Source organism: Ixodes scapularis, unplaced genomic scaffold, assembly GCF_016920785.2.
Source record: "Ixodes scapularis isolate PalLabHiFi unplaced genomic scaffold, ASM1692078v2 PGA_scaffold20__3_contigs__length_1032517, whole genome shotgun sequence".
In the NCBI taxonomy this organism is placed as follows: Eukaryota; Metazoa; Arthropoda; class Arachnida; order Ixodida; family Ixodidae; genus Ixodes; species Ixodes scapularis.
The window spans coordinates 154,734-181,632 of NW_024609847.1; the positions used below are offsets into that span (position 1 = coordinate 154,734).

Consider the following 26,899-nt stretch of genomic DNA (forward strand, 5'->3'; position numbering starts at 1 on the left):
TATCGTCTACACGCTTGCAATAAAACAATCAGCAAACCACATAAAAGAGTATTAGGAGAGAGTAATAAATATTATTGAGCATGTCAACAGTGCCACAATATTATAAATACGTCCCGAACACGTAGCAAAATAAAATACGATACTAATAGCACAATACTTCCAAACGAATTCAGCAGATATGGAAGGGCTGCTTATTTTCGGCACGGATTTGAAGTGCAGTGGGCGTGGCCAATCACGTCACGGACGTCAAAATAACGTTATTTTTGGATCCTTTGTTATTTTGACGCCCGTCACGTCAGAATGGTTTATATTTGTTGTTGTTTTGACAAAACAAAGTGGCGTGCTTTGCACGTTTATACACCGGCGGCTCGAGAGAACTTCGGCGCGCACTTTATTAGATGAAATTTATTGACGTCATGACCAATAGGAGCATGGAAATAGACGCGATCTTCTTAGCTTTGCTCAATCTGGTTCAACGCCCAGAGAAACATTGTGCCTTGCGAGCAGTCGTCGAACGAAAGGTGAGTGGTTTGCGTTTTCCTGTGATGTGATCTCTTCGTTCCACGCGTCCGAGCTGTTTCTTCGTTTTAAATCTATTTGGCGCCGCTGCCTACATTGTTGAAGCCTGCGCTCACGAATAAAACACGCATCGCAGAAAGCTGAAAGCCCGCCGAAGGACCAGCTGGCTGACTTGCGAGCTAAACCTAATTCAACAAAACCATTTGATCCGACAGAATAATGTGCTTGATCATAAATCCCATTTCAACAAAGAACTGCGCTGTCTGTTTTCGTCCCAACATGCTTTATTCTTTCGTGTTTTTCAAATCTTTCCCAGACAACACCCGACATCCTGAGGACGTCCTCGAAAGGTACAAACGTCCTCACGGTTTTACAAGACGTCCTCAGGACATCCTGAAAACGTCAGTCGCTGGATTATCCTAGAAACGTCGTTCCGAAGACTCATTGTGGACGAAGGATGCAAAGTTAGAGGTAATGTATAGACGCTTTACACACGCGCCAAATTACAGCCGCCATTGCTGACCTTCTCTTGTCTTACCGAGATGCCGAGCAATTGAAACGGTACTTGACGATCCTCTACAAAAGCCGATGCTTTAAAAAAATACACAGTTGAATATAATCTGCCAATAACCTGGCCTGCTATGGTATTGATGAAGGGTAAAAAACGAAATAAGAGGAAACAAAAACTGAAGTTCAGTTATGGCGGCGTCCATGCACAGCTCCTGCAAAGCGTCTATACGTCCTCAATTTAATTGCGTTTAAAAAAAATAATGGATGAAATGGCGGTTGTATACACACTTCACGTTCACTGCTCAACCAAATTTCACATAGAAAAATATTACATGGAGTTGCGTAGGTTTAGGACATCTTTTAACTATAGTTTCGATCAAACAATTCTTTAATAAAACCAGGACGCACTACAATTATTATTAGTTTTGTATTTGCGCTGTATTTCGAAATGCAGTTCCATTGGCAACATTCAATCTAGGTAGCGCAAGCTACCGCCTACTTCAAGGTGTACCGTTATGGCAATTATCCACCCATGCGAGAGACTCAAGCAAGATAAGCCAGGCCAGGACAGGAACAGAAATAGCCTCGAGGTTCATGATTGCTTCATAATGTGGATGCTTGGGCTAGTTGGTAATTCATGCTTGGATGGAACAGCGCGGATACAGTCACACTCACGGGCACACCAGAGGGAAACCGACTCGCTGCGCTGATTAACAACTCAGTGATATATTTCTTCTTCCTCATATTGTCATCTTCTCGTCCTTTGCCGTTAATGAGGACATTTTAAATTTTTCAATACCAGAAACCAAATAGCCAAAAAACATTAATAAATAAATAATAAATAAATAAAAGACAACTAAAAAAATAAAAGTTAAAAATTAAAAAAAAAATTTAAGTTTAATTTTTTAATTATAACTTTTATATAAAAATAACTTCATTTTTTATTTTATTTTTATTTTCCTAGTTTTATTTACTTTTAGCTATCATTTATTTATTAATTATTTACTTATTAATGTTTATTAGCTATTTGGTTTCTTGTGTTTAAAAATTTAAAATGTTCTCATTAACGGCGAAGGACAAGATGATGACGATCTGAGGAAGAAGAAATATATCCTGAGTTGTTAGTCAGCGCTGCGAGTCTGTTCCAACCAAATTGATGGTGACAGCAATGCAAGGCAGTGACAAAGGTTAGCGTGTTTTTAAATGCAGTACTTTTTCGAAATGGCGGAAAGCAATGAACGGCAATTTTGGCGGGAAAGATGCCGGCGCGTAAACGAAATCTTCGAGCTTTTCAACTCTGCGGAAATAAACTTGGCAGCAAGAGTATCTCCCTCGGGTTGGGTCTGAAGCGGGAGCTCAGGAAGTGCGTCTTGCCTCCTCGAGAGCTGAGGCCACAATCCTGAAGAGGAGCGAAGAAAACCTCTCCCCTCCAGCATACTGTTGGCTTTCTCCTCTCCTCTTTATTTGCGCTATGTTCTTAGCCTGTAACTATGAGCATGATCGTGCTCAGCACTCCCTCGTTGCCGCCCTGGACACCGACGACCGACGCAGAGACTTCACCTAACCAACCGACAAGCCAAGGAATCCTTGGACCTCCTCATGATGGACAGTAATGAGGATTGCCGACAGGCGGTGCGAGCGAAACGTAAATACGACCTGATTTCAATGCAGCAACGTGAGACTTCTGATGAAAGACCCAGAAGCCGCTCACGCAGACGGTTGTTCTCCGACCAGTGTGTAAAATGAACGTCGAGGACTTCTCAACCAAGGAGATTCGCGCCGCCATCGGGAAAACCGGCGTAAAGAACATGAGTGACTTCACCGTGTATAGAAACGAAAAAGCGAATACCATCGCCATTACAACCAGAAATAGCTTGCTCGCGGAAAAATTTCTCCAAATCAGAGAAATTCCTACCGAGCGACAAGGCCCGCGTGAAGTGCAGCCCTACAAGGCACTAGGCTCCAACAAGGTGAGAGGTGTCATCTACCTTCACTCACCGCATGACGATCCCGAAACTCTCGTAAATGAACTCATCTGCAACACACACAAGATCGTCGCGGCCAGAGCCCTGGGCATCAAGAAAAGGACTATTCTAATCACATTCGAGGGAAGAACGTTGCCCCGGCACGTTCGCTACGCTTTCGAAGTCTACAGGGTTGCAGAATACAGACCAAGGCCGCTGGTTTGTTTCGGATTTCACCAAATCGGTCACAAGGCCGTTGTGTGCCCCAATAACATCCGGAGGTGCGGATCATGCGGACAAGAACACGGAGAGGTGGAGGATTGCCAGGCTGCACCAAAGTGCGTCCACTGCCACGGAGCACACGTCGCCGCAAGCAACAAGTGCCCTAAAAAGAAAAATTCCGCCGAGAAGCGACTCACTCAAGAAGCGACAAAAGAAGCCCGCACCTCGAGTTGACGAAGACCTCCAAGATGATATACTCCTTTTGACGTCGTCACCTTCCCTGCCGCTGTCGGCTCGGCCGTACGTTTCATGGGCAGATACTGTAAGAATAATTCAAGAAGCATTCAACCCCGTACTCGCACGCCGCCCTATGGCCTCAACGGCAGCCGCGAACAAGCAACAATTGGGAATGGGGCAACAGATTCGAGCAGAACAACCTGCAAATATCGTACCGAGAGACCCTCCGCTTGGGAAGCCAGGCTTTCTGCAATGTGCCAAAAGGTTGAGGAAGGCCTGGCCTCTATCCAATCCAACACTAGGGGAATTGAAAGATTCGAGTCTCTAGCAACTGAGATCCTCACCAGAATGAAATCCATCGTGCAAAAAATAGACAGATGCCCGGTACCCACCAATGAACGATAGCCAGAAAGGAAAGATGAAACCGGACTATTCGCAAAGCAAAGACGCAAGCCCTCGACCCTGGATTCTTCAATGGGACTGAAGAAGATTCGCAAACAAAGCAGAGGAGCTGCAACTACGATTTGTAGGAATTGGCAAGAAAAGACCGGCAGTCATTCTCCTCCAGGACACCAACTCCGAAAGTGTTAAGCTTAGTGGCTAGAAGACATACACCACACCATTCATACCGAGAGCGATCCCGCACAAAAAGGGCACGCATAGAGAAGAAACAGTTATAGTAGGACAGTTGGCCATTTTAGTCGACGAGCACGTTCCGCACGCGCAAAAGGAATTCACAGACCTGTGCAACGAAGCGAGAGGTAGTCGTAGTACATATCATACACGACAAAACGACTCTTACGGTGGCTTCGACCTATATAAGGCCCGCCGTCAAAAGAGGTCATGATATGAGCTGGCTTGCACAAATGAAACCACGACATAAAAAGGAATCCATAATAAGAAGAGGAGATTTCAACGCTCCACACGAGCAATGGGGCTACAAGCGTTCACTCCCTCGAGGCAAGGCGCTGAAGAGCAAGTCAAAGGAGCTAGGTTTTGTCTTAATCAACAAACCCGGCACGCCCACGAGGAAACTGGCCTGATTATATCTTCCATGTTTAGAGACTACACTTGATGACAGGTTATAAATTCAGTGGCGAATTCCCTCGCAAAAAAATCTACATCACTCCGCCAGCCAATCGCTGCCGTCAGTTGTTGTAACGTAACGTTCAGCAAAAAAACTAAAACTAGTATATTTTTTTTAAATGGCAGGTCTTTGCTGTTGATGCCACATAGCACGTTGACACTCGGAGCAATTCTTCCGCTCTTGACCTCTCCGGTTTCACCTTGCGAAGTTGTGACGGTGTCTGCTTTTGTTTGCGGTTTTTGTCGTGTGTCGACGTGAAAAGGCAGCGGTTGTATCGCCAAGGAAGTAGCAATCAATCTGTGCATTTGCTAAAGCGGCACCGTGTTAAAAACCGGACTTCGCCCTTCGCCAAGGGCAAAGTCTAACGACTGTCCCTACAGTTGCCAGCATCGTGCAGCCGTGAATGCGCAACTTCTCCGAACGTTTTCATGCTTTCGTCTGTATACAGAGACAAAATGAATCGCTGAATGCAAAACGCCGTGCAGAAAATTACAGTAGACTCTCAATAATTCAAACTACAGGAAGTCGCAAGTTTTAGTTTGAATTATCAGAAGTTCGAATTAAAAATTCGTCTAAATATAATAAATATCTAGACGGCATTATGATTTGTCACATAGATAGCTACTCATACAAAGCAGATTTTTGCCAGTTTCCTCTACATAGTCGAAATTATAATCAAGTACAGGCATAACACATTGGTGAAAGAGCTGTGACGTTAAGTTTATTCATCCGGCAAAAAAGTTGTCAATTGTGGACTGTTCAGACAGCCCACACGATCTCAAAACAAAATTTTCAGTACCAGCCAACGCAAGTTGCTCTTTACGGGACTCATCCTTTGCGGACAGAAACTTCTGGAGCTGAGCAATGTGCTCAAAGCTGTGGCTGTTACAGCTGGTAGCAAGTCATCCCTTTCTTCATCGTCATCTTCACTCTCACTGCTGCACTGTGCTGGCATTATTTCCTGTACTGTGACCTCTAATGAGTCATCACGACAAACACAAGCATTGTCGTCAAGACTAGCATATTCCGCCAGCTCAACGTTCACTTTATGTGCTCCAAGGCCAGAAAGCATGATGCCAGTGAGCTGGTCCTTATCCTCGTTGTGTCTTGATCATCATTGCTTGTCTTGAAGCGCATAATGTGAACGCTGCTTTCCGCTAAAGTGTGCCCACGTGCGCACTTGAGTGCGCTTTTTTCCGAGCACCAGTGCCCTGCAGAGAAGCAACACTTGTAAAAGCAAGCTTCGCAGGTATTGCTTCTCTGCGGTGCACCCGTGCTCGGAAGAAGCGCACTCAACGGGGCCGCGAGAACAAAAAAGTACGAATTTAGCGAAAACGCCGTTCGAATTAGGCGACTTATAAATACATTAAAACATAGCGGGACAACCAAAATTTTCAAATCTGTTTGAATTAACCGGAAGTGTGAAATATCAGAGCTCTAATTATCGCGAGCCTATTGAATCAATTACTTTCCGCAGCAACTTTGCGCTTAAAATCGCAATAAAGTGATTTTTAGGCTACCGCAAGATACCGGGCAAGCGCCCACTCAAAATTTAGAGATAATCGCAAAAAATGGGGGATAAGTGCTTGTCCGGTCATCAATTTTACATACAAATGAGCTGTTCATATTTTTTCATATCTTAGAGATTTGGATATGGGCGCTGAATGTGGAGTGGGTGGATGCTCGGTATTCTACGTTAAATACATTTTTCCGGACTGCTCGATTAATCTGAGCTTTGCGCGATCCCCATCGAGTTAGAAATATTGGTCGATGACTATAAAACTTAAACGCAATAGTTACACACCACAGGTCCCGAGGACCTTGACATCAATAAGCTGGCTTTCACCTCGTCCTAGGCAGCAGCGGAACACTATGGGCGGGACCCTGGGTCACTGCACCGGCCGGCTCATGGATGCCGTCCTGTACCCTGCACGGCACTGCGTGTGGCTTAACTGGCCAAGCAGAGGGTCATTGCATGACTTCTATGAAGCGTCGCTAGCCATTGTAGGTATATATTTTGGACACTCATGTCTGGTGATGTACTTTGGTACTCTACAACAGAACACATTTGGTGGCGGTTCAGTCTTGCCAATTAGGCCATTTTGAAACGAAACACATTTAGTGGCCGCTCGGTTTCTGACTCGGCGGTCTTGCAGCACTGTCTAGACTCGGCACAAACCTTTTTTTACTTTATTTTCAGGGCTGTAATTTCTGCAATACTGTCAAAGCAACTTCTGCACGCGAACAAGATGCAAGGCGAAGCCACATGCTCGTGCCCAGTGTAGGACTACACGCACTCATGAGCAGACTTGTACACGTTACTGAAAAATAGTAACGAATTACGTTTACAATTACTCAAGGCTGAATTGTAATTTATTACAAGTACAATTACCCGTTTATAAAAGTAAGTGACCGTTACCCCCAAAAGTAATCCGTTCTTTTCGTGGCATTTTTTCAACATTATTTTCCTCAATTAAGAAACAAAATGAAGGTTATTTAAGTGCTTATTGGTTGCCACCTGTTCCATTTATTGACCTTAAATATTTTGAGCAACAGCTAACTCTCGAAAGTTTCGTCATACATTGTGCGTTATTTTTTACCGAAGATGTCCACTGATACGCCGAACACACTTTGAACTGAGCCACTGGATGGGAGTGCCATACTGTGCCTCAGGAATGTTTTATGCTCTGCATTGAGCTTTTTAAGCGAAGCAATGGAAGTACTATTTACCTCGAACATAGCGCGAAGCTTCGTCCTTGCAGCCGTTGCTTGATATTCGAAAGTTTTAGTAGAGTAGGTAACAGTAAGGTGATAAGTAAATAATAAATAAGGTTTGGCTCGATATTCTTCTTCCTTTGGTTCTGAACAGTTCGAGCCTCACTTGAGACGTTGGTGAATAAGAAAAAGTTTCAAATATTTTAATATAAGTAATCGAGAGAAAAAAAACAGGACACTCATAACAGCAAATAATTAGAACGTTGGTTAAAACAAGGACATATAAACGCACGTTTGCCATGTGTACCTTTCGTGGTGTAGTTCAAAAACGCCAGGAGCACGTACTTACCACCTTGAGCTCCTCGAACAGGCATACAACAACTTCGATCGCAAAGAAAAAACGAAGACACAAAAAAAAGCGCATATAACTTGCTCCCCCCCCCCCCCTTTTTTCCCCTGTTGAAATGTTTACTTGGATTTTTTTACGTTGTTGTTAGGGTCTAAAAAAAATAGCGTCAAAAGTTTGGAGTTGCAAAAAAAAAAAAGGCTTTGCGGAACTGAATAGTGCCAAGCCTCCCTTTGCCCTGGTCTGAAAACGACCTTTCTTTAGAAGAGGGGAAGAGGGGGGGGGGGGGGAGGGCTGGTGCTGAAAAAAAATGTAATGGATTACAAGGAATCCGTTACGTAAAAAATGAACCAGAATTACTTTAAAATTACTCTAGAGATTATGTAATTATTCCGTTACTAAATTACCGATAAATCTAAGGGATTACAAGTAATTTCGTTACTCGTAACGGATTACGTACAAGTCTGCTCATGAGCACTCGTGCCCGTGCGTGGTTCATTTCGGCGTTGCCACTCGACGCGTCTATGTACTCGCTGCGCCTTGAAAATCAAGTGTGCACCACAGTGCGCTCCTGTCATGCATCACTCACGAGAGGAACGAGAGCAGACGACTGGGGTTTTTCCGCCATAAGAGACGGGAGAACCGAAAAAAAAGGAAGCAAGTCCCACGGGCAACGAAATCGGACGCGAGCTGGGCTATTTATTCTGTGAAGCAAGCATTCGACAACCTGTGCTTTATTTGCAAGTTTTCAGACATTTTGTTGCCGCACAGACGTTAAAATACATCATTGGATAAATAAAGGTTCAGAACAAACTTCAGCTACCGCGATATCTCTGTCGCCATCCGTGCGGGGGTGGAAAGTTGGGACGTTAGTTGACAAACCTCGCGCGCCGCACTGTTTATCACCTAACCCCATTCTGCGAATGTGGCTATATGCGATGGAGCGTGATCAACTGGAAAAAGATTCAAGTGCTACTGGCCCAAAAAGCACATAGTTTCCACAGCACTGTCAGCTTAGGGGTGCACGGAGGATAGTTGTTCGTAGTACTGCGGAAGACACAGGCCAGAGCGAGAGAGGGGGGGATTGACAACTTTTGTCCGAATGTTGAGCGAAGAGCATCAAGGGCTAATTTTCTAGAGAAGATTGGTGATGTGCGGGTACAAAAATGAAAGCTGCTTACAACTCCCTGTAACGCCAAATTAGAGCGCAGCTCTTGAGGAGGAGGGAAGGGCACTGGGGGGGGGGGGTTAAACTAACGAGGGGGGGGGGTCACGTGACCCCCAATGCCGATGAATGTCATCACTGACGTCACTGATGACGTCATCAGTGACGATGACGATGCTGGTACCGATGACGTCATTAGTGACGTCACTGATGACTTCACCAGTGATGATGACGATGACGATGCGAATGTCGGTGACGTCATCAGTGACGTCACTGATGACGTCATCAGTGATGATGACGATGACGATGCGGATGTCGGTAACGTCATCAGTGATGATGACGATGCGGATGCCGGTGACGTCATCAGTGATGATGACGATGACGATGCGGATGCCGGTGACGTCATCAGTGACGATGACGATGACGATGTGGATGCCAGTGACGACATCAGTGACGTCACTGATGACGGCATCAGTGATGATGACGATGACGATGCGGATGTCGGTAACGTCATCAGTGATGATGACGATGACGATGCGGATGTCGGTAACGTCATCAGTGATGATGACGATGACGATCCGGATGCCGGTGACGTCATCAGTGATGATGACGATGACGATGCGGATGCCGGTGACGTCATCAGTGACGATGACGATGATGATGTGGATGCCGGTGACGACATCAGTGACGTCACTGATGACGTCATCAGTGATGATGACGATGACGATGCGGATGTCGGTAACGTCATCAGTGATGATGACGATGACGATGCGGATGTCGGTAACGTCATCAGTGATGATGATGATGACGATGCGGATGCCGGTGACGTCATCAGTGATGATGACGATGACGATGTGTATTCCAGTGACGTCATCAGTGACGATGACGTCATTGGGGGGTCACGCAACATCGGCGGGGGTCACATGACTTCAGGGGAGTCACGTAACTTCGGGGGGTCACGTGACCTCGGGGGGGTCACGTGCCCCCCACGAGGTCACGTGACCCCGGTGGGAGGCTCGCGCGGTGCATTATGCGACCTTTCCCATGATGCACCGGGGTCACGTGACCTCGGGGGTCACGTGCCCCCCCACGAGGTCACGTGACCCCGGTGGGGGGCTCGCGCGGTGCATTATGGGACATTTCCCATGATGCACCGCGCGGTTACGCCGACGCCGACGCCGACGCCGCTCGAGCCGGAAACGGGCCCCTAAGAGCTGCGCTCTAAAATAAGGGTCCAAGCACTATGAGCAAGAGGGGATTGTTCCTGCTTTTCCTCCATGGAACTGCTAGCGGTATACTAGCTTTAGGTCTACCCACTAGTCATTCCAACCAGGGCTCTGTGTTCTGACGTCCCCAAACTCTCTCGTGTCCTCCTCTCCCTCAATGTTTTGGTGCATACTCAAGTGCTCTGCATTATGGAGATATCTTTTTTTCTTTTTTGGAAGGGGCGGGGTGGAGTTGTGTTTCTTTTTCAGGCTAACTTTTTCTTAATAAAATATCAACTTACTCCAGCTTTTTTTAGGAAGAAATTACTTGTTTTTGGTGACATAACAAATATTAGGTCAACAAAAAAGATCTGGGTTACATTTTGCCCGTGAAATAGGTATCTCCTTGCAAACTCCCCCTTCTCCCCCTCCCCACGCCACCTCACCCAACCTGACCTATAAATTCGCCCCCCGCAGGGGGCACCTGTGAAAACAGGTGTTTGGTGAGTGGCTTCATCACGGACCCCGAGCCATGCGGGTTCGCCCGCCCACGTCTGACTGTACGTGGCTTTCCCGTGTCCGAGGAAAAGGGCATCCTGGTGGTTGAGTCGAGCCCGGGGTAGGTTTGGACCCTTCGGGGCCCCCCGGTTGAGGAAATACCCCACTTCGGCCCCCGCTTCCCGCAGACGGATGTCCTGGCTTGGCCCGACCAGGATGATTCAGTCAGTCGCCATATCTTCTACTATCCCCTCTTATCTTTCTCTTTTCTCTACTCTTCTTTCATTCCTATTCACCCAAGGGCTAACCTTGGGTGGCGACGGATTCCTTGTCTGCACCCACACTAGGTTATATTGTCTTGGCAGCACTGATAGCGTAATGTCTGTAAGCGGATAAGTCGAGATGTCGAAACCGTCAACGCCGCTGATGCCCCCATTGCCGTCAACGCTGCTGTCGCCACTGAAGCCCCTGACACCTCAGGCGACGCATGGCTCGGATGGAAAAATTGGAAGCATGAGTTCGCCTTGTTTTCCACCGCTACGCAATTGAGCAAGCAGCCGGAGAAAGTGCAGGCAGCAACCTTACTAATAACAATCGGAGAAGAAGCCAGAAAGGCGTATGACACCTTTAAGTTCACTACAGATGAAAAAAGAAAGAGTGTAGAAGTACTGATTCAAAAGTTCGAAGAATACTACAAGCACGCTACAAAGCTGACTTTCCAGGAATTCAGATTCGGGTCAAGATGCCAAAAAGAGGGTGAACCTTTCAACGAATGGTTAACAGAGCTAAGGATTCTAGCAAAGAATTGCGAATTTGGAGAGCTAGAAGATCGGATGCTACGCAGCCGTATCATCTTAGGAGTTCGAGACAAGAGCCTGCAGCGGAAATTACTTGTTGAAAACCCAACCTACGAAAAGACCGTTGAGCTGTGTGGCCTTCACGAACAAGGGCAGGAAAAGTTCCGGGAGCGCACTGGAACAGCGCAAGGCGCACCTGAGACAACTATTAAAGCTGTTGCTGCGAAAAAGAGTCCCTGCTCTAAATGCGGCTATTTTGCTCACCGCGGCGAAACCTGCCCAGCAAAAGGAAAAACTTGCAAGAAATGTGGAAGGGTTAATCACTTTGCTCAAGTGTGCAAGACGCCTGTGCTTCAACAAAGCGCGAAGAAACCGAAGAAAGAACTACGCGCTCTGCACACCGAAAGTGACGATGAATTCTTCCTCGAAGCATTAACGGTAAACTGGGTCGCGACCGACAACTGGAGCGCGTCAGTTCACATTGAGGGCAAACCAATGGCGTGCAAGCTAGATACGGGCGCCAACTGCTGCGTCATATCAATGCAAGACGTCGTAAAGCTTTCAGATAAGCCTGGGCAAGAGTGTCAAGTGGCGCTATCTGCGTTTTCCGGAAACAAGACGACTGCTCACGAGAAAGTAAAATTGCTTCTTTCCGCAAATGGCAGAGCGCACGAAGAACTCTTCTGTGTCGTAGAACAACATGTGCCGATCACCTTGAGCGGATCCGTTGCCGAGCGCCTGAGACTTCTATACCGGGTGCAGAAGGTTCATCTAGAGAACTTGTACCAAGCCGCACAACCTTTCGCAGAAGTTTTCAAAGGCCTTGGGCAATTGAAAGATGTCGAGTATCAAATGAAGCTGAAACCTGGAACTGTTGGAGTCGTCGTGCCGGCCAGGAGAGTTCCAGTTGCCCTTCAAGACAAGGTCAAGGCGGAACTTCAGCGCATGGAAGAGCAAGGCGTCATAACCAAGGTAACAGAGCCTACTGCATGGTCTAGCCACATGGTCACCGTCCTTAAAAATGACAAAATGCGTATTTGTTTGGACCCTACTGCACTCAACAAAACACTTTTGCGTGAAAAATACCCAATGCCAATCCTAGAGGACGTCGCGCCACTACTGTCTGGAGCGAAATTCTTTTCGACCCTAGATACGGCGTCAGGATTTTAGCAAATCAAACTTGCAGAGTCGAGTTCCGAACTTTGCACGATGAGCACACCGTACGGGTGATATCGCTTCCTCCGGATGCCGTTTGGGATCGCATCCGCGCCAGAAATTTTTCAAGCAGCAATGCACCGCCTACTAGAAGGGCTACCCTGTGTCGCCGTGGTGATGGGCGATATTCTACTCTGGGGCAGAACAAAAGAAGAGCACGACCATCACTTGACACTGCTGCTCTCGCGCTGCCGAGATTACAATCTGCGACTGAATCTCAAGAAATGTACTTTTTTGCAGACAGAAGTCCGCTACCTAAGTCGCATCCTGACCACGCAAGGCCTGCGCCTGGACCCGGACCGCGCTAATGACATCCTGGCGATGCCACCACCCTCAAACAGTTAGGAGTTGCAAGTTTTTCTTGGCACAATGAACTTTGTGCAGCGTTTTGTACGTCGCATGTCCGACGTGACTGCGCCGCTGAGAGCTCTACTGTGCAAGGATGTTGCCTGGGTGTGGACCGAACAGCAGCAAAACAGTTTTGACGCGCTAAGACGAGCTTTGATCGAAGCAGCGGTTCTGTCATACTTTGATCCAAAATCAACAGTCTCCTCGGAGGCGTGGGTTCGAATCCCACCGCTGCCATCATGTCAGCGGGCCACCAGTCGGGTGATGAATAATGTTTATTGTTCCAAAGTGCGCCTTTATCAAGGCGAGGAACGGTGTGACGTAGGGCGTCCTACGGTACATGATTGGATGAGCTCTTTCACTAGCATGACACAGCTTGTGCCCTGCTACAATGTCGTCAGCAAAACCTTTATTGCTACGGCGCATTACCCATCCCTATGCTGGGCTCCATGGTGGGTGGCGCGCTACAGACGCCGAACGCCTCCCAATTTCTTATGGGTTAAAAACTAAACCAAAAACCTGATCGAGCCCTGAAAAGGGTCCGGATTGAAGTACACGTTATAAAAGCATTTGCACCCGCGGTGAAGTTTCCTCGATTTCTTGTCATGCATTCTGAAATGGAAAAAAACTTTATCCAAGCTATCCCCTTTCCTGGTTTCGAAGACTCTTGAATATTTGATCGGAAAGAATTTTAAAGCAAAAAAAAAATGCTATCTGGAGATCTCCTCGTTGAAGTTGTAACCTCTCAACAAAGCTCAGACATGCTGGCACTCAACGTGGTGCCTGACTACAGGGTTACTCTATCACCCCCCGCACTTTGAACACTATTAAAGGCGTAATATCAGAAGATGAGCTTCTAGAATCTCCCGAAGATAAAATTGTCGACAGCCTTCGTGACCAAGGAGTCTTAGCTGCAAAGCGAATTTCTTCTCGTCGGTACGGTCAAGAGATTGAGACAAAGGATGTCATCCTGAATTTTGAGCTGACAGCACTCCCAGAATCAGTCAAAGCGAGGTATCTGAACTGTAGAGTACGGCCGTATGTGCCAAACCTTCAGCGTTGTTTTTACGGCCAGAGGTATGGCCATAACGCCCAGACCTGCCGTGGAAAGACAACATGTGCCAAGTGTGGCAAAAATGATCACCCTGCAGAGAATTGCTCGAATCCACCTTCCTGCATCAACTGCAATGAACCTCACCCTGCTTATTCCCGATCTTTCAAAAAATGGAAAGAAGAAAAAGAAATTATAACACTCAAAGTGAAAGAGAACATTTCGTTCCCCGAAGCCAGGAAGCGATTCTCCTTCCTGCAGAAGGGGCCTTACTTTTTGGTGGCACGTGCAGGGGTGTGCCATGAAAGTCTTCGGTAGGAACCCAGGTCGGTCCTAATAACCTGGGTATTCGACCACCTCCCCTTGCCTCAAAAAGATTCGCTCCACGACTACGTTTGTCGTTGGAACCAAATACACCACAGGAGCCTCCAGACGGTGCAGAGGCGAGGGTTGCCTCTGTGCTGATGGAGAGGAGACAAGAGGAGAGGCAGCAACAGCTGCCTCAGGGAGAAGGCATTGGTGGCTCCTCCATTTCGAAGGATGGGCAATCGAACGATGTGCCTGCCTTGGTTACTCGGACCCCTCCCAGGAAGGAGGAGGGTGTGTTTCGTTTTAAGGATTTAGAAGAGGCCTCGACATCTAAGGAGGTGCCCGTACCAGCTGCTCCCTCAGCAGTTCAACCTGAGAAGCGGATAGAACTTAGGTGAACCTCCTTCCCCTCCTTCGGTCCCGCCTGATGACGCCAGACTTAAAAACTCATCACTGAAATAGCTCAATCCGCGAGTAACGCCACCCAAAAAGCCCCAGGGCACCTAGGAAAGGTTTCCTTTTTTATTTTGTTGTTACCTTAAGCTATTTTTAACATGAGCACGTATAGTTTTATACAGAGCTGTAGAAGTCTTCCGCAAAATATTGATAACATTCATTTCTTTCCGAATGAGCTACAGCCTATTGCTGTGTGCTTGCAGGAGACATATCTTAACAACACCCATACAAATGTTTTTAATCGTCACTGAGTTTTTAGAAAGGATCGGGATTCAGACCACTCTTCTGGTGGTGTTGCCATTGCTGTGCGGAGTGGCATGGCGTGTGTGGATGTTCCTCTGCGTACATCACTGGAAGCAGTTGCGGTACATGCTCTTGCCGATCGTCTTATTACGGTTGTGTCCTCGCATTTACCACCTCATCGTCAACTGCATCTTTATGAACTTCAATTATTAGTTCAGTAACTCCCAACGACTTTTTTTATATGTGGTGATTTTAATGATCACAGTCCCATGTGAGGCCACAAGCGCCTTGACTCTCGTGGCGCTGTTGTAGAAAGGTTTCTACTGTGCTCGGACGTATGTCTTTTAAATAAGAATCAACGTTTTATAGTTACACTCAGAATTGCTTCACATCCATCGACCTCTCCATTTCATCACCATCATTACTTCCCTGTTTTTCTTGGAAGGTTTTAAACAACCCTTTCGGGAGTGATCAGTTCCCGGTTGTATATGAAAGCGTCGTTCCTCTGCCGACTATTTATAACAAACCCTAGGTGCCAACTCGAGAAAGCCGACTGGGCACTCTTTAAACTTGATGCAGTGCTTGACCCGTCAGTTTCAGCACATCTGTCACCTGAAGAAGCGACAGTGTATGTTACGGAGCTAATCATAAGTGCCACCCAAGACGCTATTCCTCGCACCTCTGAGAATTTACCCAAGAGGTGTAGGCCTTGGTGGAATGAAGACTGTGCCACCATAAGGAAAAATCAGCATAGGGCATGGGATACCTTTCGGAGGTACCCTACTACTTCAAATAGGATAGCATTTAAAAGATTAAAAGCAAAGGCCCGATGGACTAGGAGACAAGCTAAGTGGAAGTCCTGGACCAAGTACATTTCCTCCCAAAATAGTTTTGTTTCGGAGAAGGAAGTTTGGGACAGGTACAAAAAAAATCAAAGGGGAATACCGTTGCTATGTTATTCCTCTATTTAGCTCCCCTATCAATTCGCTGAAAGATGTTGCTAATGTGCCTGGAGAGCACTTCGAGAATGTTTCCAGCTGCCGAAATTATCGGACGGAATTTAAGCGTTTTAAAGCAAGTGCTGATTGTCACCGTATACCCATGTCCGGTTGTAGCTAGCCATACATCACCCCTTTCACAATGCAAGAACTAGAGGTTGCTCTGGGCCCCAAGAAGAGGTCGGCTCGAGGCCCTGATGGAATCCACTATGAAATGCTCCGTCAGTTGTCTCGAGAATCACTGAGCTAGGGTTTTTCAAATACTTTTAGGAAGCAGCTTACTTTCCTCAAATCTAGAAACAGGCGCATGTAATTCCTTTGCTAAAAGCTGGGAAGGACCCTTCGGACCCACGTAGTTAACGTCCAATCGCGTTAACGAGTTGCCTTGGCAAAACCTTCGAACGCCTCATTAACAGGCGGTTAATATACATTTTTGAGCCTAACCACTTCTTCGCTAATAATCAATGTGGCTTTCGAGAAGGGCGGTCTACTTTGGACCACGTAGTCCGTCTGGAAACAACAATACGTGAAGCTTTTGTAAATAAGCAACATTGTGTCTCTGTTTTCTTCGACCTGGAGAAAGCATATGATACAACATGGCGGTATGGTATCCTTCATGATTTGTATGGTTGTTGTGTCCGTGGTCGCATGTGGCGGTGTATAAGCAGTTTTCTCACAGGTCGCTCTTTTCAAGTTCAACTTGGCACCACACTATCCGACCAGTATGTCCAGGAAAATGGTGTTCCGCAAGGAGGTGTACTGAGCGTCTCCTTGTTTGCCGTAAAGATTAATTCGTTGTCAAAGGTAATTTCACCTTCCGTTTCATACTCCCTCTCCTTGGACGATATTCACATTTCGGTTTCTTCTTATAATTTGTCTAGCTGTGAGCGGCAACTGCAGTTTACCATCAACAAAATTAGTAAGTGGGCTGACGAAAATGGATTTAAGTTTTCACCCGAGAAGACTATCTGCGTGCCATTTTCTCTGCGTCGGGGGCTGTTTCTAGATCCAGAACTGACGTTAAACAGGGTTCCTATTAGTGTAAAAACAGAGCATAAATTTTTGGGCATAACGTTTCATAAAAAGTTACACTTCGTTTCCCACCTGAAGGGCCTGAAAAAGAAGTGCCTTAAATCAGCCAATATTCTTAAAGTCCTAGCGAACATGTCATGGGGATCCGACAGAAAAGGTCTGCTACGCCTATACAACTCCCCTATCCAGTCACGTCTGGACTATGGCGCTATAGTTTGCGACTCAGCGAGGCCTTCTGCACTGAAAATGTTGGATCCTGTCCATCATTTCGGTATAAGGCTCGCTACAGGTGCCTTCCGCACATCGCCCATTCCTAGCTTGTACGCTGAATCCAATCAGATGTCACTTAGGCACAGACGACGTTATCTTGCTGTGACTTATGCTTCCAGAACTCCTGTCCTCTCCAAATCACCCAACTTATGGTGCTTTGCAACATTCTCGGTTTGCTCGTCTTTTCGAACATAAGCCCAAGGTTGTACCGCCTTTAAGCCTTCGCCTTGAGGGCATTTGTACATCTCTTGACCTCACCCTTGACGAGACCGACCTTTTGCAGAAAGGTGAAAATAAAGCTCCGTGGAGTACGTTGCCCGTCTTTGTGATTGGTATTTTACTAGATTTAATAAACATAACGTCCCCCCAGTGGTAGTTCAGCAAGAATTCTTTGTGGTGCAGAAGTATGGTAACTACTCCCAATTTTATACCGATTGTGCCAAATCATTGCATTTTGTAGATAAGCAGGATCAGCAGATCAGCCTTTACAGTGCCACAGACACGGTATGCCGCCAACGGCGTACGACTCGGCGGATGGGCGGGATGGCGGACGGCTGCGACGGCTGCTATGCGGTCGCTGCCGGGACGCGCGCGCAGTCGCGGAGGCGCAACGTGAAAGCGCGTGATCTGTACCGAGGCTTCCCAAAATTCCCTGCCGTCGTGGCGCTGTACGTTTTGCAAAGGGTCTATTGTGGGAATCACCATTTCACACTCACAAAGAAAAGGTTAGAAGTTTGGTGAAAATTATCCAGGACAAATTGAATTAAGTAAAACTAGTTTGCACAGCCATTTGGCACAGCTGGGGTCAGGTGGGACAAAGCAAACTTGGGATTCCCACCCACGTGGCGCCGGCCCGAAGCTTCGCCCCTGTCAGTGGGTTCGATGTTGGGGTAACGCTGGCAAGGTTTGACCAGAGGCAAATTGACGACTCTCTCTGGTAGGGGGAGGAAGGAGAGGGGAATGGTGGGGAGTGATGTTTGTAGCTCTTGGACCGATGCGGAATTTACAAAAAGGGAGGCGGAAAAGAAAAATGGCTTAGAGGAGCTGAGGGGAGGAATCACAGTTTTCATTATTTTTGGTTTCCAGGCTAGGTGGCACATGCTACCTCCCGGTTATAAGAAGTACAGCCATTAGCATCCATCCATTCACCCAACCAAGACAAACAGTGCTAGCACCTCACCCATTCAGTGACTAAAATAATTTTCAAATTTTATTGGCGAAAATTAAGGTACTCTTGGTGGCTCGCAAGACATCGGCTGCAGACAAACCCATGTTCAGCTCTTTCGCGATTTAAACTTGCTGTTGTAAGCTGCGTGGCACGGCCTCAGGCTTCAAACTTTGCTGCTTGATACCTGGCGTGTGGCCTGAATTCAAATCTGCAGACTTTGGATCAGTTTTGTGGAACTCGTGGCTATAACCCTGTGCCTACGTTTCTGAAATCCAGCATTGACAACGTTTCAGCTAAATACTCAGAATCGGTACTCTACCACACTTAGCATTCCCTTATTCTTCTCCTTTTGACCAAATATATATGTGGCAGGCATTGCTCTCACATCAGCCACCATTGTGATGGCCGTACCGCTGATCGTGCAACCTCCTGCAATATTCGTTCCGCACCACCAAATTCATCGTTCTCGGCAAATACGAGCGTGGAGTGACCATCGGCGTGGTGCGGTGACGTCACGGGTTTTGTTCACTGCAAAATTAAGCTATCCATCGGCGAGCGCTCAACCTTGTCCCGAATGTAGTGCTAGTTGTCCGAACCAGATACCAAAGTTTTAGAACGAACCATTACCTAAATGAAAGTTGTAAGCTATTTAACATTTTCAACTAAAAGGTGGTGGCCGACGAAGCCTTTGAATCAGACTTGTGCCTATCTTAAATACTCTAATCAAGATACAGTATCTTAAATACTTTTTTGTGTATCTTGGTATCTTGCAAAATACCTTTATTGAGGGTATTTATTACTATATTTTAATTACAATTCCAAGTATCTTGTACTTATTATCTTTAATACATTTTTGACATTCTGACATTTTTCGAGTGTTTCGGTATGAAGTGGGGTGGGCGTGGCACGAGCAAACGTGAACATTCTTTCGAACAACCGAATCCTGTTGCTAGCTCCGACTAGCTACGATGACTTTAAGTGAGCTCGTGAAAATATTGCTTTTCTGCCGACTGTGACTCATATTTCAGCCCAAAGTTGGTACAATGAAGGTTCTCCCCTCGCCTTCCCACAGGCGCCTTTTGTTTGTATAAAGTGTCCTCCCCAAAAATCCTCAAACCGAAGGTGTGGCTTTACGGAAGTAAAGATGCCACCCGGAGGCGCAAGCAGACTGGGAGACGACCTACGAAAACAATGCAGACTTAAGTGTCAAGAAATAACAAATAGAAGAAAATGAGAAGTGGGCACAGATAAAAAAGGGGACATTTTCGTTCTGCTTTTTGTATACACTCCGTGCGACGCGACTGGCGCGCCGCCGCGCGGCCGTTACCGAAGGTAGGCAGTGAGAACCCCGGAGAAAAAGAAACCGAAACCACGCCGCGTACGTTGGTACGCATTGAAGTAGGAGCGGTGCGGTTGCGCTTGGTTCAGAGCATGTGCTGCGTAATTAAGTGCTTCAATAGTTATGCGTCGTATCTCGTGGGGACAAATTTTCACAGTTTTTCGTCTCACCGATGTTTTGTGGGAGAGCGACAACAATGGACCCGTGCCGTACGACGCGAGAAATTTGGTCTCCCGATCATGTCTGCCATTTTGTCGGCACGGCTGACATATTCTACACTTCCGCTCTGCGCTCTGCGTCGTACCAGTAATGCCTACATGTGTTAGCGCCGATGGGACGAACTGAAATCCATCCCACACTCGTGGGTATGCAGTGCCAATCTCGTTGAAGGAATGCCCTCCAAAGAAGTTTTGTCCCCATCGTACGTCTCGATGATATTTCCGGACAAGTATGGCACGCAATCTGTACTTCATGAAGAAGGATTCGAACGGTAAAAAAAAAGTGACATATATGAATGTAAAGAAAACAAAAATGAAACTCGGAATCACTGGGGAATCGACGTTTGAGTATGGAAGTTTATGTGGGGTGCTTTCTTTCTTGATCAGCCTCCTTATGGATGTGGAAACGCTGACACCCCGAGTTCTGTAGACAATATTTTTTTTCTCGGCTTTAGAGCCACCTATCGCAAAGCGGTTCGAACTGGAAGTACTGTCCATTGGTTCCCTCTTGGCTGTAAAATGTGCTCCTCCCACAATGAGTGGTATTCTCTTGACAGCCCTTTCATGGTCAAAACCGGTTCTCACTGAGTTACGCCGCCCAAACCAAATTTCCACCTGGTTTCCCTATGCCACCTCTTTTTGGTATAATAAATGCTTTGTCATGTTACTGACGAGTCCAAGCACCTGTGTGCCAAATCTGCTCTTTGCACAGCCCGCTATAACAGGACATTTTAGTTCCAATTTTCTTTATTCATTAGAAACATAACTTTCACTTCTGCTGTCTTAATGAAACTTGGCACACTTCCTGCACAAACCTAATGAATATCTCACTCGCCTCCAAATATCATCGTTCCAGCAGTCCTACATTTGCAGCGACGAGTGATATAAATTTCCCACTCAGAGCAATTATGGTGGCGGCAGTCTTGCTTTTCGGAAAATCGCTCCTACTCCGTTTTCGGCAGCAACTAGAAAAATTACCCCTAATAACGACTCAAACTCAATATATAAGAAGTGGAGAACAGCAAAGTTCCCTTCTGCCTTAGCACTCATGCAACGTAACCCTCAACGTATCGGCTCAAAAAGCAAAAGTTTCATCCGTGCGCGCTTCCGCCGCCACAGCTTGGCATGCGAAAAGTCGCCGCAGGCAGCTGAACGCGCCTCACTGTCGAACGCCAGCTCCTCCGCTACCGGCGCTGCGCGCGTTTTTCAAAGCGCTCCCTATAGTTGCCGCACGGAGCGTATATTTGACCCCACTAAAGCAAAACGTCGAGGCCTTCATTTATTTTGTTTGTCAGTTTGGCACTTATTTCTGTCGTGAACACTGTCTGCAAGGGAACCTGGATGAGCGGAGAACAGTACAGGAAACGAACTGCAAGCTGGATGACCTCTCAAAATCCTAACATAGCGCCCCCCCAACGCTGAGTGTCTTTCTGAACCCAACCTACTTAAAGAAGGTGCGACCACTGACGTGGCTATTACGTGGGTTCTCTTTGTTATCCAATCACTCATATCTAAAGTCCCAAAATCGTTTATAGTGAACTGTCTGTACAGGGAATATGAATTGTAGTAAAACGATGCGTCTAAGGTGCACCGCAAGATGTGATACTTAGCGATGTAACTATTGGCGAAGCGCTCTAACCCGTTTGTCACACCCCCCCCCCCCCCTTTCCCACCTCGGTGTTTACCCAACGCAAGGCCTATACTCATGCGTGTCATCTTTTTTTTAGGGGAGCGCGGGGCAGAGTGTGATGAAAAAAATACCAAAAATTAGTGAAGTGATGTTAAGTGAAGTGACGCCGGATCTCGCCCGAAAGCAGTCGTCAGAGGATGCGAGCTTGACCCACTTGGGCGTTTTGTGCTGAGCTGGGCAGGGTGCATGCTACATTGTTCGTGTGGGCCGGAGTGGTAACAAAGGATCCCCTCCTCCCCCTCACTGGAGAACACGAACTCCAGCCGAACGCTGACGCCGCGTTCGGTTAAGTCAGCCGAGCTCTCGGCCATTGTGTTTGTTTTCTCCATCCATCTAGTTCTGAAGTTAGCAACTTGGGGCGCCACGGCCTGACCTCCTCCCCAACAACTAAAGCGACCGCTTTCTTGATGTCCCAGAAATGTTTTGTAACATCTATCAGTGATATTGCCACGTGCGTTGCCCAGCGCGGCCGAATGGTTTCCGCGCTTGGCTCTTGCGCGGAGGCTACGGGTTCAATACCAGAAAGCGGACTTCTCTTTTATTTATTCCTTCAACTTGACATTCTGGTAAGTTCGAGAATTTCGTCGTCTGATTAAGTTACGAATGTTCTACGCGCCGAACTTTGTACGCCAAATGTTCCAGAAACCCACGCGGGAACAAAAGGTGCTCCGAGTGGCAGTCCGGAGTCAGTCTCGCCCCAGCAGTCGATCCTGCTGTTTCGCCGACATCGACGCCTGCGACGCTAGCCTTTCTCTCTTTTGTTTTTGGCACAAGTTCGCCCCATCAAACATTTAGTTTCTTCAGTCATTCGCCGCCTCATCATTTATCATTCGTGACCATATTTTGCTCTTTATAGTCGGACTGCATAAAATAGCCCTACGATGCTTTTTTTTTGTTTTGTGTTGTTGCGTTCTAATAAACCATTCTGGAAACCCAGATTTGCGTAGGTGCATAATTGTCGTTGTGAATGTCTTTAAAACAAATTAAGCAACGCGGAAGTATCGTCAAAAGTAGCTGAAATACATTTCTAAGTATTTGTACTTTACTCACGATACTTTGCAGTGAAAGTAACTTGAGTAGTATTTTAAATACTTTATGACGCAGGTATATAGTAACTTAACTTAAATACTTTTATAGAGTATTTTGTCCAACACTGCTTTGAGTACATGGATCTGAATGGGCGCCAGGAACTGAAAAAGGGTCCCATTTTCCCATATATATCAGAAAATCACTTGTAACGGTTTACTAGGGTAACAGCAAGCTCTGACACTTTGGCATCTGGTTCGAACTGCTAGTTCTACTTTGGCAGAGATTGAGTGCTCAGCAATGCATCATTTATTTCTACGATGAAAAAGAAGAGGGTGAATTCCTCCGGGGGACACGCTGTACGTTAATACGTTTACTAGCAGCAATCATCAGGTTTTGTGTGGTTTGCATTTTGGGTTCATAAATGTTGAACACTCGTGAATGAAGCTTCGATCATATGTTTGATATTTACGAATGCACTGTAACACCTTCCGTTTTGCTCGCATGAGAGCTTATGCAGTGATGCGGATGCGGCGTCCATCGCAAACTATATATGATTGCTCATGGTGTTAAGGGAAAATGCCAGTAAAAGAAAAAAAACTCCTTTTGTAAAAACAAGCAAACAAAATATTTGGTTTATGGCGTTTAAGAGGACACCGACAGTTTACTTATGCTTGCCAAGATTTCTATATATACCCGACATTTGAGAGCCCAACTATCCAGAACGCAATTTGCGGCTGGAAATTCAGTTTTCTTCTTCCCGAAATCCGCTGATCGAGTACTAACCGGTTTCAGTCGCGCTTACTCTCTTCTCCGTGGTCATTTGCTGTTTTGTTTGGTTCAGACAACCACCAAATATAATCAAAGTCGTGGGTCATCGAAGGCACACGGTCAATATTAAAAATAGGAACGAAATATGATACTCATTTTTGTGCCTTCTACAAAGCTGCAAATGCTTTGATTGAATAAAAGAAGTTGCACGGCCACGTGACTTCCGCCAACTGTCACCTTCTCTAAGTTATTCTTTCATCCTAGCCCAGTTTCGGTTTCGGTTTCGAGGATTTGCGTTTTTTTTTTTCGATAATATTAAAAATACATGGTGACACTGTAGCAAAATATTGATTGGGTAGCCTTCCGAGACCATAATCAATCGCCTGGCAAAAAAATTGAAAAAAAAGAACTTCGGGGGGGGGGGGGGGGTTCTTTAATTATTTTTCAACCTTTATATTTTATTATAAAAATATTAATGACTGGCTATAGTTTGAAAAATTAGAGAAATGCGCATTTCGAAGAAACTGGCAACCCAAAACTGTATAAATTTGAGCCATTTTTGTGTGCACAGTTCTTACATGGTTGTCGTTGCGACCACATTCTACTAGCTCCACCATAGTCTTCTGTAGCTTCAATTTGCCACAAAAAATTGTTAACAGAAATTATTTTTTCCTCTGGAAAAGTTTCGTTAGGCTTCTATGGTAACATTCAAACACATTTCTTTTCTTTACGTCATTTTCGGGCATCTTAACAAACAATAAGAATTTTCATTTTAAAAATGTCCTACAATATCAAAATTGACACACATATGCTTTAGAAAGAATGAATTTCAATAATGTCGGTTTGATTAGAACTTATAATTTTACATTTATAAAAACATCAAGAAACGTTTTTTAGCCCTTTGAAAATTACGATGCGCCTAGCACACAGTGTTTGTGTTATTCATTACACTCAGTGCTTTAAAAGGAGCAAATTGGGTTATTTTATTAGGCTCTTTTGAATATGTTGCCATGTCCCGCATCTGCGCAAGGACACGTTTTTTTGTTTTTTTTTTATCTGCATGTTCACAGCATCCAAAACAAGGAACAAGATATATCGAAACTAACACAAGATTTACATAAACGAGATAAAGCATTATAAGCAGTGGAAGTTTTATTCAGTTATATAAGATAACAATAACAAAATTGTTTTCTCTGGTGTATGTCCCACATTTAGCAACACTCAACTTTTTGTCGAAAGAGGAATATGGCGGTTTTCCTGAATAGGTAGATCCGAGGGTCCTGCGGTTCAATGAATATAAAAAACAAATTTAGCATTAGTATAGGCACACATAATGGGTTCAACCATTAAAGTTGTCTCCGAAAGTGTATCATGCAAGTCCTAACTCCTTTAACTGTTAGTATTTTTATCGTACTAGCAATGCTAAAATGAACAGGTTGTTTTGAGTTACCTTCAAACTATAAGTCGGGTTGCACAGGCTATTGCTAAGCACACAGGCATTTAATTTCCTCATACGTTCGTCGTTGTTGTCTTGAAATGGCAAAATTCTTGGTGTCTCTTGTGTAATATTCTCAGTGTTGGGAAGTACTACTTCAAGCAGGTTTAGGAAACTTGTACTTCCCTTGAAGTACATACGCTTAGTATAGCTTCATAAAGTTCGTATTATTGTCACGAAGGAATAAAGATTCAGCAATCAAACCTGAGTAGGAGTTGAGTCATACTCCACATGTTCGCCACCAAAAGTTACCCACCTTTTCCAGCGATGGACCACATGTCGGATGCCATTGTTATAGAACTCGTCGTCTTCAGTGTTCAGGAATCGCTCCACTTCAGCAATCCCTTGGTCGCCGTCCTTGAAATGCTTTCCTCTTATTTGGCCACACTAGAAGTGTGTGTGCCATTTAACCAAAAGTCTCGTAAACCGGGACGTTGTCCCCGATCAACGCTTCCAGATTTGAATGAACATCCTTGGCATTGCTCCCCTTTAAATGAAAAAAAAAACAGATCACTGCATGTGCTTGGACCGACGGGATGTACCATTTTTGTTTCGTCTCCCTGGTGGCGCCCCGAGCTGCTACACCATAAAGCCCCTTAATAAAAGTGTTTTTTACAAGTACCGCCAACAATTGTTGTGGAAGCGCGCGAGAAACGTGCCATGAGCGGGTGCTCCGCCGCCATTTCCAAGGCCCGCTCATTTCAGTGCTGCGCCGCCTTTTGCTTCCAAGGGCCGCTCGAGACATGGGCCTCGTGCACTCGCGCACTTGACGCTACTTGCAAGACAAGCGCAAACGCATCGAGCGGCTTTACTACAGCATGCGATGTTTCTGCTGCGCAGAAACTCGAGGGACGCGCGCTCATCTTGACGCCTGTTTTGTTCCGTTTCCTTTAATTTCGTGTGCCGATAATACGAACTTTATGAACGCCCCTTGTATATACTTGAACTTTACTTGTATTTGTTTTCCGGTACTTTTCGACGAAAATACAATTCCCGACTTCAGAAGAGCATTCCCCAAATTTGGTTTTGTTAAATTTGTATCACGCAACGATGCAGCCTCTTGCCTGAAGTGTGACTTAGGGTTCCAGGTGTGTCTACTCGGAATCATTCATCGTTTTATATTTAAAAAAATTATAGTCTTATAAGCTTGCTTATTAGATTGACTGAGTGTTATAACCAGTACTCTGAGAAACTGGATAATTTTAGCTCGTGCTACAGGGCATTTGGTATTTATATTGAAGGCGTGTCCGGCAAGTGAATAACGATTGTGGTTCACTTCAAGATTCATTTGGGAGAGCACAGACATTGTTGAGTCTGTTCTTGTGCCACTGCTTCGTATATTATTGCTTTTGAGTGCCTCTCAAACTTGTGTTTATATTACTGAAACTTCTCGTCATTGAACACAAGACCTTGAAATTGTACTTTGTTGTAATTAGGCTCAGTGTGTGTCGTGTATGATTGTATGAAGTTACTGTACAGTGCACTGCTTTTCTTCATTTGTGTTTTATGTATTCATTTCCATCCAGTGTGCCGGTACCAAGACCGGAAGCTTGTTCCTGGGCACTATAATAAGCATAGATTTGTTGATTAATATCATTAATAATATTACTCTCATTATATTATGATCTTGAATATGATTACTATTATTATTTAAATTTGTTTTTTTACGAGGACTTGATAATGAACTCTCTAAATTCTAACAATGCTCTGCTTTTAAATAAGGTTTTGGTTTATCGTCGTCGACTTTTTACAAAAATAGCGCCGACGCCTTGACAGGTTCGATTTCCGAATAGAAGACTTGGTTTCCAAATAAAGAAAAAGTCAGTAAATTGCCTTCGTTTCTGTTGCTTCTAAAGGGAGGGCACCACGAGAACGAACGACACAAGAGCGCGTGTCATTAGAACGCGCGTCACGAGAGCGCTAAGCAACAAGTGCAGTCACTAAGGTGCCTTTTCCCGTGGCAAAACGTTCAACTATCCAATCCCTTTCTGCAGTAACGGGGGTT

The 26,899-nt window shown here is 45.6% G+C and overlaps 1 protein-coding gene and 1 pseudogene across 1 annotated transcript; both read left to right on the plus strand.

The window, feature by feature from the left end:
* The first annotated feature begins 2,771 nt into the window (after window positions 1-2,771).
* LOC120850721 lies at window positions 2,772-3,449 on the plus strand. The gene has a single exon (XM_040223338.1). The coding sequence runs from the start codon at window positions 2,772-2,774 to the stop codon at window positions 3,447-3,449; it is 678 nt and encodes a 225-aa protein (XP_040079272.1).
* A 7,421-nt stretch (window positions 3,450-10,870) lies between these two features.
* LOC120850720 lies at window positions 10,871-13,153 on the plus strand (annotated as a pseudogene).
* The last annotated feature ends 13,746 nt before the right edge of the window (window positions 13,154-26,899 follow it).